The 15,946-nt window shown below is 39.6% G+C and overlaps 1 protein-coding gene across 1 annotated transcript; it reads right to left on the reverse strand.

The window, feature by feature from the left end:
• Nucleotides 1–404: 404 nt before the first annotated feature.
• On the reverse strand, nucleotides 405–4,550 carry LOC128746206 (uncharacterized). The gene is made up of 4 exons (XM_053843252.1): nucleotides 4,476–4,550; nucleotides 3,841–4,393; nucleotides 2,535–3,782; nucleotides 405–523 (listed from the first exon to the last, which is right to left on the reverse strand). Exons 1-4 carry the CDS (start codon nucleotides 4,548–4,550, stop codon nucleotides 405–407), a joined length of 1,995 nt encoding a protein of 664 aa, XP_053699227.1.
• Between the last annotated feature and the right edge of the window lie 11,396 nt (nucleotides 4,551–15,946).

Raw genomic sequence — 15,946 nt, forward strand, 5'->3', positions numbered from 1 at the left:
AGTCCTGTTCTCCTGCGTGATATCTTCCTGTATGTTATGATGTAATAGAATTTCATTTTATAGGTATTGATTTTAGATAGTAGATTAAACATAGATACGCGGATGCACTTTATCGCAGAACTGGCCACGAAAAAAACTATAAATTCTCTAGAGTTACACATGATATCCCAGGATTATGGTTTAGTAGCTTATTTAAACGTTGTACAGTGGACTCTCGGAAAAGCTAACTCTCTGAAAAGTTAATTGTTCAGAGAAGTTAAGCGAATATTAACTCTCATGCAACACTCTAAAAAGTTAATTTTTTGCTTAACTTGTCGGAGAGCTTAAATTTATTGCTTGTCCAAGCGTTCGTCACGTGTGTTTTTCTTTTATCGCCATTTTGCCTTTTTCGGTTTATTGTCACTTTACCACCATTTCATAAACAGTTGCATTACAGCAGCGATTAAATTAAACTCTTGTACCGGACAGTTGCAACTATAGTTCAGTACGAGCACATAGTTACTTCGGGATTTTTGATAACATGCTGAAAAAGCGCAAATTTAGATTAAATATAAATGCAAAAGAAGGAACATATGAAACAGAAAATTCGCGCGAACATTATCAAAACATGTACAACAAAATTTAATTATCAGAACGTGGAAAGAACAAAAGCAGACTAGTATAACAGACTATTTAAAACTTACTGAAAGAAACTAGTATTATTTGATGAGTTCTTGCTACATATTCCCTTCCACTTCCACTTACGTTAAAATGTTTATCTTATATCCGTGAATCTATTTTCGCTTTTGTCTTTATCATTTTCAATGATTTTATGGACTACTCAGAAAAGTTAATTGACCCTGTCCTCCCTGTCCCCAATCGATTAACTTTTCCGAGAGTCCGCTGTATAGCTAATTATCGGGTAACAATTGCTTGATAAGCCGTTATTCAACAGAAATGTATGTTGGGATAGTGATGTCATGTTCTTTTGGATATACGGTTTAACACTTTTTTTGGATAGAAAGGATTCATCTTCGCTCATCTATGTTCACTCTACTATCTTTAGTACTGATAAGTTGGAGAACCATTGATATATCCGGTTACCTGCACTTCGTCGTTTAGACTAATTGTAACCATCTCTTGTTCTACTGGTTGACTCATTTTGGTACTTTTGCTAGTCAGTTCTTTGCAGGAACGACAGGATTGAACGGTATGATTTTCACTTCACAACCAAACGGGTGATAAGCATGATACGACGTATGATAGAGTGAACCTACAAATGCAAACTGAGTGAAGCGCGGTTTTGCCTCACCAATAGACTTAAGTCGTTGTCGCTATAGTAAGCTGAGAGGAAGGAACAGAGAATAGTACTCTCTTGCATTGGGGCTCCCTGATGGGGACCTACCACACTCGAAATTAAGAGTTTCGTATGTGGAAATTGTGTGACTATTCTTATATTCATGAAACGAACGTTCCGTCGTTTGTTATGTTTTTCATTGCTACGAGAAGCTTAAAATTTGAATTACTCTGAGTTCAGTGGAATGCATTCACGGGATAGACAACACTACTGAAATCGAAAAATAAACCCACGCTCTCAACTTTGATCGTGTAAAATAGGTAATGCGTTATTTTGGCATGTGTGATGGGGGTTCCCAAGAAAAGAGTGATTGCTGATTTTTATCTTGAATTCTTTTGCACTCAATTCTTAGAATAGTAAATTTAGCCCTGTAATCACTTCGATAATGGGCAGCGATCGGAGAATTCACAAACTGAATATATACAACGAGCATCGGCAAGGAATATGTTTATTAGTAATAACAAAAACACATGGTTCAATCCGCCGCATACGAATGAGCCACATATCTTAGCGCGTCGCAAAAGTGCGGAATGCAATGTTCTGCTGTTTCAAAAGCAACTACGTTACTGCGAACTATTCTCTGTTCATGGTAATATTATTTAGGACACTTTCGGGTATTCGGCTAAATTTAAAGGTTTCTTAAATAAATCGGCACTTCATTCTGTGAGTAAATTCTAAATTTGCATTAACTTGAGAACGGCTGGGTTTAAGAAAAAAGTTTATATGTGAAAATTTGCTCAGAATTATGCGTAAAATTTGATTTGGTTAATCTAACTTGTTTTTACTTTCAAGACGACGACACTATGCAGGCCCTTATGACTTGCAAGGTACTGCGTTTTCTACAGTAGACAGAGAAAAAGGCACAATTTGTGTCCCAAGCCAACCCAGAAACGTAGCTGCATTAATAAGGGGGATTGCGCGGTGTGGTTCAAAGGTACACGGGTACCAGTGAGCCACACGCAGAGATGCCAACTATTTTTCATAGGTTTCAGGAGGCATGGAGAGTAAAAATCAGGATAAATCAGGATCGTTTTTTTAAAGTATATTTATACACAAAATTTTTAGGTATTGCTTCCCAGATTGCTTCTTATGTTTTTGTACATTGTATAATTATATTTTGTTTGTATTCGTTGTGAATATTTTATCAATCCGGTTTTCTCTTTATTAAGCTCTACATAGTTTTTAGTAGCTAAAATACCTTTCATAGTGTCCGTTCCAATTCTATTTCTAATTTTGGTTTTATTAAGATTAAACTGTGAAAACAATCTTTCCACAGCTGCTGACGAGTGTGGCAAAATCAAGAGACTTGGTATCAATTCCCTAAGAAGTGGAAAAGCCATTGAGTCTGAGAATCTCTTAATTGACAAAACTTTTCCCCAGAATGTTACCGCATCATGGGCATCGATCGTGGTGAAATCTATATTTAAAATTTCTCTGAATTCATCATCAAAATTTTGAAGTAGTTCTTTGTTTATCAAATGCGGGAAACACAACAGTAGTGGGAGAATACTTGAATGTTTTCTTGCTCTAACATTTTTTGGATCAATAATTTCCATATTAATCATTATCACATCATTAAAATTAATTCTGCTTTGAATTTGATTGGCAAGCGTTATGTAAAATCTTATTATATTGACTTTGAATTCAAATATTTTCTCTATCGTCATTTTTCCTTCAGAAATATATTCGCGAATTAACAAATCTGCAGCTACGCCCACATATACATCATTTTCCCTGAGGTAATTTGGTGGTTCAAACTTAACCTCGTTTAAACTTTTTAAATTAGTGAGATATTCTGGCTTCATAAAATTGTCTAATATTGTTCTGTAAAGCATTGATACATTCGCGTGTAATGAATATAATGCGGGATTTTCACTCTGAAAGAGCTTATTTAGTCGGTTTACCCAGGGTAGGATATAGGAGAGAAACGAGAGATATAATTTCGTTTCAAAACTATTCAATGCTTCATAAATTGAACTTACTTTCCCCTTCTCCACGCGATCTATGTTAACTGCAAAACCAAAATAAACTTTAAGCGATTCATACCGATCTAGTACCCGCTGAACCACGCCTTCTAGCGATAACCACCGCGTGGCACTTGGATGAAGCATTTTTAATGGCGTAAGGTCTAATAAGGACTGTATCTCGTTGAATTTACTTGTACGCAAGGGGCTACAATTTAAGTAATTGTAAATGTCTCGACAAAGCTGCTCGACATAATCGGGAATGTGTTTGCAGGCATAGGACGAGCACAACGCAAAGCTATGGCAAACACATTTTAACACGAAAAGTGAAGGACAATCATTTTTCAGTAAAGCAGCTAGAGATAAATTTTCCCCCGTCATGTTTTTTGCACCGTCTGCTGCGTAACCTAACATGTTTTGCTTGTACGGAATTTTGTCCTTGTCAAACGAATTGATTACCAACGCATACAGCGTCCTGGAATCTGTTTCGACAACTTTCGATTAAATTGTAAAAACAATCTTTGATAACCAAAGAATCACTTTCCCAAAAGTATGTTCTCGTTATCATAGCAAGAGACTTTTTACAGCTTTTGTCGGTGGATTCGTCCACAATCAAACTAAATTTAGATATTTGCAGATGCCCTGTTAGTTCCTCATGAAAGCCCTCACCGACAACATTGGAAATTATAGAGTTTACCTTCGTTCGTCCCAGTTTAATCCCCTTTGCAATGGTCGAATCAGGACAGAGACGAGCCATGAGAACTGCAAACTCTTCGATTTCCACTGCAGATCTATTATGCGCCGCGCCCCAAGCGCAAAGCTGTAATTCAGCATTTCGTAGTCTATCGTTGTAGCTTGAGTTCGCGAATGCGTTAATAGATTTCATAGGTATAGCGAGTGCCCTTTCATTCTGCTGGTGCTTCTGAGACGCAGCGTGCTTCAGCAAATCTTTAATGCCAGCGGAAATTTTAATATCCTTCTTACATGCTCGACAAAATCCAGTAGAGTAATCCGTACTAGGAGATAACCACGTCAGCTGTTTCTCCCAATGTTTGGAATATTTTTGAGTCGCTTTTTGTTTTTTTGGTGGTAGCTGAACAGAATTCAAATAACAAAATAAAAATATTAAAAATCAGAATAACATACAATAGATCATATTTTTGCAATCAGTTTACCGTATTTGGTAGCTCTGATACAATTTGCTGGGAAACTTCGGAAGGATCGATGCTATCATTGTCATCATCTGACATATCGAAAGCTGAAACTGGAGCAGTATCATTTTCACAGTCGGACTTTTTTTGAATCGGCTGTTCCTTATGGCGAATTTTTGAAGGTTTAGACTGATTTTCTGTGGACATATGCTTTGAATAAGTATCGAATGATTCCTAATTATTATGAAGCCATACAAACCACTTCTTTTGAAATATTTAAATAGACCTCCACTCGCACCCGGCGTTTGCGGGTTTCTTGACATTTTCACGTTTAAAAAGAAAAGAAATCCGAAAATAGACTTTTCAGAAATGCTGATATGAATAAAAATCTTAAACGTTCAATTAACACCGGTACGTCAAAAAATAGCAAAGTAGAGAACGAAAGAGAAAAGGTACATGAGATTCGCAATGACGGCACCGCACGACCTCTTTTCCACTTACAGAACTGCCCGCAGCTGAATGCGTGAAAATTATTTCCGACATATACCTGTCTTTTGCACTCTTTAACAAATCGCTATTCCGCTTCACGCATACTCGAAACTAATGTAGGTGTCTCCACTGCGGCGCCGTCATAGCGAATTGCTGACACTGACATTTAAGTATTGTTGCTGTTGCTGTTGGTGGTTCGTCCATACGTTTTGTTGTTTTCCCTAGTTTCACCCCGGTAAAAAATATACGAAACAGAGACAAGGATAGGAAATACAGAAATAAAAATGAATACAGATTTGCACTCATACGCCATACGGGAAGTTCACCAGTGTAAAAGAGATCATGGGATTCCGCCATAGCGATTCGCGAATAAGACCTAGAGAGAAAAGGAAAGCTTATTCGGCAGCTGATTTTCAGTTTCAAAACCAGCAGGGTGTATTACAGGGAGTCCAGTTTATTTATTTCTATTAATTTTTAATCTTGATGCATTAATCTTGATGATTGAAAATTTAAAATCAGGAAAAATCAGGATTTTTTTCTCAAAATCAGGAAAAAATAAGGGCTTGTCAGTATATCAGGAAAGGGAGCAAAAAGTCTGGAAAATCCTGAAAAATCAGGAACATTGGCATCTCTGGCCACACGCCCTGGCAGGCAGTGTTGCCACATGTACAGATTTATCTGTAAAAGTACAGATTTTTCCGATTTTTTTGGTACAGATTCTGTACGGTACAGATTACAGATTTTTGTCATAAAGTACAGATGGGTACAGATTTTTTTGGGAGTCAAAAACTATTTTTTTTTTATTTCAGTTTTGTTACTGGAAATCAATAGAGGAGCACCTCTTGACATGAACGCAAACAAAACAAAACGTGTCTGTCCTTAAGGTTAGCAAGAATATGTACAAATATCATCATAGAAATCAGAAATTTGCGATTTTTATATTTTTTAAAGTAAATAAACCAGGTTTTCCTATGTAACAAACAAACTTTGTGGTACAGATTTTGGTACAGATTTTTGAAAGCAAAAGTACAGATGAAAAAGGTTTTTTTACCTTCCAGTACAGATGAACATGTGGCAACACTGCTGGCAGGTGTTGTCTTCAAATCCGGTTATAATCTCTGATTATAGCTTGGTTCGACCCATGTACCTAAAAGGTAGGACAAAGGTACAAAAGGTAGGAGTCACAACGACAACTTGTTAAGCATAGTTACTTATTAACCCCCTTCCCTTCCTTTCCACTCTTTCCCATCCATTGCCAAAAAAATTTTCATTACTTTCCCCTACCGGCCCTCAATCAATTGTAGAACCATCGTTTCAAAAAAATATTAATATTATTGCCCGACCGCATTTCAAGGTCAAAGATTGAAAACACGAGTTTGGTCAACTTATCATTTGACGTCATTTTGATCAAATAAGTAGTTTCCAAGGTATGATTTTTGGAAAAAAAGTAATCTCATTACTAAATACGGCGTTTTGAAAAAATAGTCTTGACGAAAAAAATCAAGTTTAGTGGATAATGAATTCTTGCGTGGTATCCAACACATTAGGAAAATTTTATTCCAATCAAAGAAAGTTGAGTCAAACCGTATGGCTAGTTGAGGTGGAATTGCTCCTGGAATAGCTGACCCGACAAACTTCGTATTGCCACAAATTAACCTGTGTTGTACATAAATCATGAATCTCGGATGCTCTTTGTCACAATCTCGAGTTTTGCAAGTTTCTGAGGAGTTCAACCTTAGATGATTCATTTTGGCAGTTACGTAACTATGAAAGCATCCCAGGTAACCAATAAGCATCACTAATGCTATTCAAATGCAGGCCAAGAAGCATTTAAGTCACCTTAAATGCTACATAAATGCTATTTTGGCAAAATATACAGCTACTTTACTGATAACCTTCTTGTAGTGCTGACAATGCTAATTTACAGCTAATTACCGACACGAAGAATTTGAATACAATTTTGGATGCCAATTTACAACACCTATGCAGTCAAAAAGCTAACATACAATAACGTGCAGTATAAAATGCCGGATACGCTGATTTGCTGCTTACGTTAAGGCTTATTAGTTACCTGGAATGGGTAGTTTAATATACAAATTTGCGATTTTTCCTCACAGTAAAGTAGAAAACAACTCCTCTGTCCCCTCATTGCATAGCCAGAATGCGGATAGTAATATTCGCCATGATTGTACAACATTACGCCGAATATCATTTTGCGAAAAACCTTAAGCGGAATATACCATTTCACGGAAATCTTTTTTGTGGAAAGTACTGGCAAATGAGTGAACATGTGCAAATATATCACCTCTGTTTTCTAACTCCTATCTCTACCTCCACGAGGTGCCGGCTGGGGTACGGTAGCCAAAGTTGCGCACCTGGTGGTACGCAACTTTGGTTGTCGTATGCAGACAGAGAAGGTGGAACACTCGCCGTGTGGTTTCCGGCTACCTAATCGTGCAGTTCGGTGCAGGATTTTCGGAGGGCGCGGCTGCGGGGTGGGAGCACACCGGGAGAGAGTCTTTTTCTCAGCTGGCTTAGCACAGAGAGAGAGAGAGAGAGAGAGAGAGACTCTTAATCGGTCTGTTTTACACAATCTGCACTTACGCCCTTTGGCGGTTGGTGCCGAATTGTACGTTTGGGCAAAAATTGAGCCACGGGACCTGATCCTGCCGGGAGTCGGCAAATCAGGTGCCCCTAAGTCAAGGTCTATCTCCGTGCCGATGACTGAATGGCTGGAGGGGTGAAAACATGCCAGTCGCGAACGGAGTGCTTTGGGCATCTTGCCCCTACTGTGCCATGCGGGGCTCTGGTACGGTCGATCTTTGTTGTCCCTTGCGTTTCGTGGGAACAGCATAGTAGTCCTGCCCAATTTCCCTTATGGGTTTTACGCCAAGTGCGTTCTGGCCAACTTAATTGGCTTCGCTTACAATTTGCTGTCTGATCTGTGTTGGAGATTGTTTGTGCATATACTCCGCTAGTCAAATAGTTAGAGTCACACAAATAAATCTTCAACACAAACGGGCAGCAAATTTGTATTTATGCGAAAAACTTTTTAATGGCTCTGTCACCATCGCATTGGTCCAGGAGCCATATTTTCGCAAGGGGTACTTTCATTCGACGGATATTGGAAACCAGAACTTTGCTGTTTTCAGCAAAACTGGTATGACAAATCCTCGTTTGATGCCCAGGGCATGCATATTGTTGCATAGGTCAATTAGTGCATGCCTTATCTCTGAGTTGACTACTCGAGATATTTGTGCAGTCACAGTAGAACTCGTCGTGGATGATGTCCATAGGCGCTATGTCTACTGTTCTGCATACTTACCACACGATGAACCGTCTCCCAGCGACGATTTCAGAAATGTGGTGAGATACTGCCAATCTAGTGGGCTTCCGCTCATTGTAGGCAGTGATGCCAATGCCCATCACATCATTTGGGGCAGCTCGGATATCAATCTGAGAGGCTCTGATTTGATGGAATATTTGAGTGGTACCAACCTTGGAATACTCAACATTGGCAATTGTCCAACTTTCATACGAGCTGGTAGAGAGGAAGTGTTAGATATAACACTCTGCTCTAACAGGATCAGTCATGAGTTGGCACAATGGCATGTTTCAAATGAGACACCAATATCTGATCATTGCTTTATATATTTTGATCATTTGGGTGTCTCCTTGAACGCTGCAACATTTCGCAATCCGAGATTTTCTGACTGGGAACTCTTTGAGGAGGAACTGGCGACGAAATTTCAAGGATTCGAACCAACGATTGAGTCATCGATCGACTTGGATGTGGCTGTAGATGTCACAACATCTTTTATTGCGGAAGCTTTTGAAGTAGCTTGCCCACTAAAAACTATTAAAACGACTAGAGGAACACCATGGTGGAACTCTCATCTCGCGGAACTAAAGAAACGATGCAGGAGAGCCTGGAATAGACGTCGGAGGGATGGCGTAGAGCCTTTCAAGCAGGCCCGGAAAGCCTATGCAAAGGCTTTACGATCTTCAGCACGCACGAGCTGGCACAGGTTCTGTAGCAACGTTTCCAGTTTCGGCGAGGCAAGTCGACTTAATAAAATACTGTCAAAATCGAAAGATTATCAGGTTAATAACATTCGAAGTTCGAACGGTGAATATTGTTCGAATGACAATGAAATCCTGGAATGTCTCTTTTATAGTCACTTTCCGGGCTGTGTGGAACCTGAAGTTCGAAACGATCCAGAAATCGTTTTAGGTGGCTTAGACTCATGGGCTTTTGCTCGGAGACTTGTCACAACTGAAGCGATTGAGTGGGCCGTGAACAGCTTCTCTCCATACAAATCTCCTGGAACAGATGGAATATACCCTATTCTACTGCAAAAAGGATTCAAGTACTTCAAACACATTCTGAGAAGGATGTTTGTGTGTAGTATTGCTATTGGGTACATCCCAACTCAATGGCGTGAAATAACCATTAAGTTTATTCCTAAAGGTGGACGCGCGACATACGAGCAAGCCAAAAGTTTTAGACCAATCAGTCTAACGTCTTTCTTGCTTAAATCACTTGAGCGGATTGTTGATCACCACATCCGCGAAACAAGCTTAGTAGAAGTTCCTCTTCATTCAGCACAGCATGCTTATCAAAGTGGCAAGTCTACAACCACTTTATTACATGATGTGGTGGATAAAATTGAGGTTGCTTTTTCACAAAAGGAATCTTGCTTAGGAACTTTTTTGGATATTGAAGGCGCGTTTGATAACGTATCTTTCGCTTCCATTTTGGAGGCTGCTCGTTATCATAATGTGCCTTCAATAATCATAAAGTGGATAGAACAAATGCTTAGTAACCGATTGCTTTTTTCGTCCTTACGGCAAGCAAGCATTTGGAAGCAAAGTGTTTGTGGATGTCCACAAGGTGGCGTTCTCTCGCCTCTTTTATGGAACCTTGTGGCGGACGGCCTATTGAGGAAACTCAATGGTCTAGGCTATCCGTCATATGGTTTTGCGGATGACTATCTCATCCTAGTAGTTGGAAAGTGCATAAGCACATTATTTGACTTAATGCAGCAGGCACTACGTGTCGTAGAAACGTGGTGCCGAGAAACTGCACTTTCGGTAAATCCGAGCAAAACATCTATCGTCTTATTTTCAAGACGTAGAAATACCAATGGAGCTCGCGCTCTGCGCTTTTACGATTCGGATGTTGATGTTGTGAACGAAGTGAAGTACGTGGGGTTGATTCTCAACTCCAAGCTTGACTGGTCCACAAATATTGATTTCCGAATTAAAAAAGCGTGCATGGCCTTTGGGCAATGTAGACGAGCAATTGGCAACTCTTGGGGGCTTAAACCCAAATACATACACTGGTTATACACGGTCGTTGTCAGACCAATACTGGCGTATGGTTGTCTTGTATGGTGGCAGAGAGGGGAAGTTGTGACTGTCCAGACAAAGCTAAACCATCTTCAAAGGATGTGTTTAATGGCAATGTCTGGTGCATTTACTACAACTCCTACTGCCGCCCTAGAAGCTATTTTCAATATTAAACCTCTACACTTCCACCTGAAGCAAGAGGCACTAATATGTGCTTATCGACTACACGCGATTGGCCTTTGGCAGTCTGTGGACGGTTCCACTGGTCATACTCGACTGTGGTCGCAAATTGTTGCTGAGGACAAGTTTGCCCTTGCTCCTAGCGATGTAACGCTCATGCGTACTTTCCCGTATAGGACTTTCTCAAGTGACTTTCCTCCTAGAGAGGATTGGATGTCAGGCTACATGGAAAGGAAAATTTCCGACTATGTGGTCTGTTATACCGATGGTTCCTTGTACGAAGGTCGCGCGGGTGCTGGTGTTTACTGCCGTGAGCTGGAATTGGAGGAATCCTATTCGTTGGGTAGTTACTGCACCGTTTTTCAAGCTGAAATCTTTGCAATTATGTGCGGAGCTCAGTTTGCACTTCAGAAAGAACTGATAGGCAAGATTATCTACTTCTGTTCTGACAGTCAAGCCGCTATAAAAGCCCTTTGTGCGGCTAATTCTAAATCTAAAACAGTCATCGCCTGCCACACCCAATTAGAAGAACTAAGCATTCTAAATGCCGTTCATCTGGTTTGGGTTCCTGGTCATTCTGGTATAACCGGAAATGAATGGGCTGATGAACTAGCAAGATCTGGAGCAGAAAAGTCGGTTTTCGGACCGGAACCTGCTTTACCAATTGCGGCATGTTGGATAAAACAAAAGATTCGATCTTGGTTTTCATCTGAACATGTACGTTATTGGGAAAATCTTGAAACTTGTCGTCAAACGAAAAGTTTCATTGTTAAGCCTTGTGAGAAGGTTGCGAAATTTCTTTTGCAACACTCAAAGGTAAATTGCAGTATTCTTGTCAGATCACTGACTGGTCACTGCAGACTAAATTATCATATGGCTACGATTCAGCGAGCTGAATCGTTTCATTGTAATTTATGTGAATCCGACTACGGTACACCATATCACGTAATTTGCAACTGTCCTGCAGTAGCACAATTGCGTCATAGGATCTTTGGATCCTACGTCTTAAATGAATCGGATTTTAGGAAACTAAAATTACGAGACATTTTGATGTTCCTTACCGAAAGCGGTATTGAGCTATAAGCTCTTATTTATCATGAGTATACCCCCCAGGGGGTGTACTTTTGATAAGTTAACTACCAAGGATTGCAGTATCCCCTCGGGGATACAAAAATCTCTCGGTATATATATGTTTGTGTTTGTCCAAATTCCTCATCCACCCCTTCCTATTCCTCCTGTTTTCCTTCCCGTCCTCATCAGGTAAATGATGACACGGGCAAGATGGGCAAGGCACAAATTTTCCACATGATTGTGAGGAACGTGCTGCTCGAGCCAAAGATGCTGATACCTGATACCTGGAATGGGTAGTTTAATATACAAATTTGCGATTTTTCCTCACAGTAAAGTAGAAAACAACTCCTCTGTCCCCTCATTGCATAGCCAGAATGCGGATAGTAATATTCGCCATGATTGTACAACATTACGCCGAATATCATTTTGCGAAAAACCTTAAGCGGAATATACCATTTCACGGAAATCTTTTTTGTGGAAAGTACCATTTCGCGATCCTCTCCTTATTCGCTGTCGCTCGTTCCAGAAAACCCAGGTAGACCTAGGAAAATAAATAAACCAAGACAATAGTGATTTCTGCGGGGAGTTGCCTCCACCCAGTGGGCGGCGCTTCCGACGGCGGATCGCCGGCAACACTTGCGGCCGTATCGTCCTGAATGATCTAGTGTTACTATAGATAGTTTTTGTGGTCTTGTTATGGACTAATGTTTTATGGAAGAGTCTCGAATTTCTCGAGTTCGATTAGTTTTTGAGTTTCGCAAAAATTTCTGTTTTATTTGTATGAGAGTCCATATCCCCCTACCACAGGGGTGAGAGATCTCTAACAATCATAAAATAAATTCAAGACTCAAAAATCTCCCACATGCAAAATTTGGTTCCATTGGCTTGATTAGTACTCAAATTACAAGGAAATTCGTATTTCATTTGTATGGGAGCCCCCCCCCTCTTAAAAGGGGAAGGGGTCGTAATACACCACAGAAAAAAATTCTGCTATCTAAAACTCCCACATGCCAAATTTGGTTCCATTGGCTTGATTAGTACTCAAATTATAAGGAAATTTGTATTTCATTTGTATGGGAGCCCCCCTCTTAAAAGGGGAAGGGGTCGTAATTCACCATAGAAAAAAATTCTGCCATCTAAAACTCCCACATGCCAAAATTGGTTCCATTTGCTTGATTAGTTCTCGAGATTAGAGGAAAATTGCATTTCATTTGTATGGAAGCCCACCCTCTTAAAGGGGAGATTGGCCATAACTCGCTTTCTAAAGAGGAGAGGGGTCTCAATTCACCATAGAAAAAAAACTTACCTCCAAAACCACTTACAAGTCAAATTTGGTTCCATTAGCTTGTTTAGTGCTCGAGTTATGAGGAAATTTGTTTTTCATTTGTATAGGAGCCCCCCCCCCCCTCCTAAAGTGGGGAGGGGTCCTAATTCACCATAGAAAATATTCTTGCCTACAAAAACACCCACTTGCTAAATTTGGTCGTATTTGCTTGATTAGTTCTAGAGTTATGAGGAAATTTGTATTTCGTTTGTATGGGAGCCGCCTCCCTCCTAAAAAGGTAAGAAGTCCTAATTCATCATGGAAAAAATGGTGGCCTCTAAAAACACCCACGTGCCAAATATGGTTCCATTTGCTTGATTAGCTCTCGAATTATGAGGAAATTTGTATTTCATTTATGTAGAAGCCCCCCTCTTAAAGTGGGGAGGGGTCCTAATTCACCATAGAAAATATTTTTGCTTCCAAAAACTTCCACATGCCAAATTTGGTTCTATTTGCTTGATTAGTTCTCGAGTTATGAGGAAATTTGTTTTGCATTTGTATAGAGCCCCCCCCCCCCTCCTAAAGTTGGGAGAGGTCCTAATCCATCATGGAAAAAATTCTTGCCTCCAAAAACACCTACATGCCAAATTTGGTTCCATTTGCTTGATTAGTTCTCGAGTTATGAGGAAATTTGTATTTCATTTGTACAGGAGCCCCCTCTCTTAAAGTGGGGAGGGGTCCTAATTCACCATAGAACATTTTCTTGCCCTCGAAAACCTGCACACGCCAAATTTGGTTCCATTTGCTTAATTAGTTCCCGAGTTATGAGGAAATTTGTATGGAAGCCCCCTCTCTTAAAGGGGAGAGGAGTTATAATTCCCCTTATAAAGAGGGGAGGGGTCTCAATTTACCATAGAATAAATTCTTGTCACCGAAAACACCAACATGCCAAATTTTGTTCAATTTGCTTGATTAGTTCTCGAGTTATGCAGAAATTTGTGTTTCATTTGTATGGGAGCCTCCCCTCTTAGTGGGGGAGGGGTCTCTAACCATCACTAAAACCTTTCCTGGCCCCAAAAACCTCTACATGCAAATTTTCACGCCGATTGGTTTAGTAGTTTTCGATTCTATAAGGAACATACGGACAGACAGACAGACAGACAGACAGACAGAAATTCTTTTTTATAGGTATAGATGGCCGAATAAAAGACATCAGACAGAAACGTAATCAATCTAGTTTTAATATTTCCTCGATCGTGATCAATCCAAATTACCAAATATTGATATTGTGATATCCCGCTATCGGTCATGAAAGAACGTCTAATCCCGGTCTAAGCAAAAACTAAGTTACGATTACTGTACACAGTGAATAGGACACAGAAAAGGTGAATACCTAGATTAATCCAGATATTTTTTCCTTAATACCAATGTAAGGTATATCTACCAATAGTGGACCCTCGGGTACAATTTCAGCGTTTTTTAGTTTGTATCTCTTATTTCTGAGGATAAATAACAAGGAACAGGAAGAATTAAACATATCACACATTTTAGAGTATAACATTTAGTTGCATTCGTTTACTTAAGTCGTAATTTGGACATTTTCAATAAGCGAGGGTCCATTATAAGGTTCCCAACGCAAAAAATCTCACCATTAGTGGACCCTCTTCATAAGAAACACACAAGAATTTCTATAATGGACCCGGTCGGTATTCTCATGCAACCCCAAAGGGTGCATTAAAGGGAATTGGACATTCCAATCTGTTTTCGGAAAATATAGTGAGTTGCAATATAAGTTTATATTTTTGTTAGCTTAATCGAATGTTACTGATACCAGTTTAAAATAATCCATAGAAGAAGTCAACTCCAGCACTAAAAGTGTCTACTACTGGTAGTTATACCCTATATGACGAAAGAAAACAGCAACATTGCCGTTGTCACTCTTTCTCTTACTACTGCGATTTCATTATGTCGCACTTTTGTACCCAGTCGCACGTTTAAAATGCGGTATCCAGTAAAATTCAAACTGCGGGATATTATGCCTTGCAACAATTTTACGAGTTCTACGCAAATTCATATATCACCAATACATTGAAGATATGCTTGTCAAACAAGGAGGGGTATAGAGGTGAGGCAATGACGAAAAGTTGATGGTTCAAATTGCAAAATTGTAAAAGTGTGTGGGACATGCAGAAAGAATCATGCTAATAATTTTCGCCTGGGAGTCTAAGAAGGTGGTGTCTTCGCAATATAAACCTATAGCGCATACTTATTATCTCAATAGATAAGATCGCTTATCGCATGGTGGCAAGTGCACGGTGTCGTATGTGCTGGAGAGCGGCGAGCTAACTGGAGAAATTTCGCTCTTCAGGCTTTGTGTTAGGACAGAAAACCAATTGAGTAAATAATAAGTTCACTTATCTCGTCAGTGGATTAATCGACTTGCTTCCTTATCGTTTATATTAGGATTCGTTTTATTGAATATTATAAGGAGTTTTCTAATTTGGCATATTAAACTGAATCCACTGGATATTACTGAATAATCTATTAATACAATGAAACGTTTTCGCTTTGTTGTTAAAATTCATATCTCTGGTTGAATTATGCATATAGGTATATTCTATCGTAAAACGGCAGACTTTAGAAACATACATCGTTTCTCTAGCATCTGTAGTTTACTCGAAAATTATAATTGCACCCATCAACGAAATGCATCCCGTTCGCAATTGTATCACAATTATCTGTCACCGTTTAGCGTTAATCCCCGAAAAATCCCTCACGAGTAGAAAGTAATTATTCGAATCCCAACCGGTGTGGTGCACGAAAGCACTAGGTACGTAGGTACTATCACTGAGTGCTGTGATTTAAATTGAACTAATTTAAATTGCAGATCCTTTGCGCCGACAACCGACGCAACGGTTTGCTGAAATACATGTTTTCATTTTTGGAATGAGTATTTTCCCAGCAGCAGCTGAACGGTTTCATTCCGAAAGAGAGAGGGGGCTTCGTTGTTACACCCAAGCTCCCGAAATGAGGTGCGTTTGTAATTTAAATGTGCAAATAATTTGAATTTATGCTGGTAACTGTAGCTATTCTCTAGGGCCCGCCATTCTGATATTGTATTGGTAATAAGTTGCAATGT

Source organism: Sabethes cyaneus, chromosome 1 (genome assembly GCF_943734655.1).
Source record: "Sabethes cyaneus chromosome 1, idSabCyanKW18_F2, whole genome shotgun sequence".
In the NCBI taxonomy this organism is placed as follows: domain Eukaryota; kingdom Metazoa; phylum Arthropoda; class Insecta; order Diptera; family Culicidae; genus Sabethes; species Sabethes cyaneus.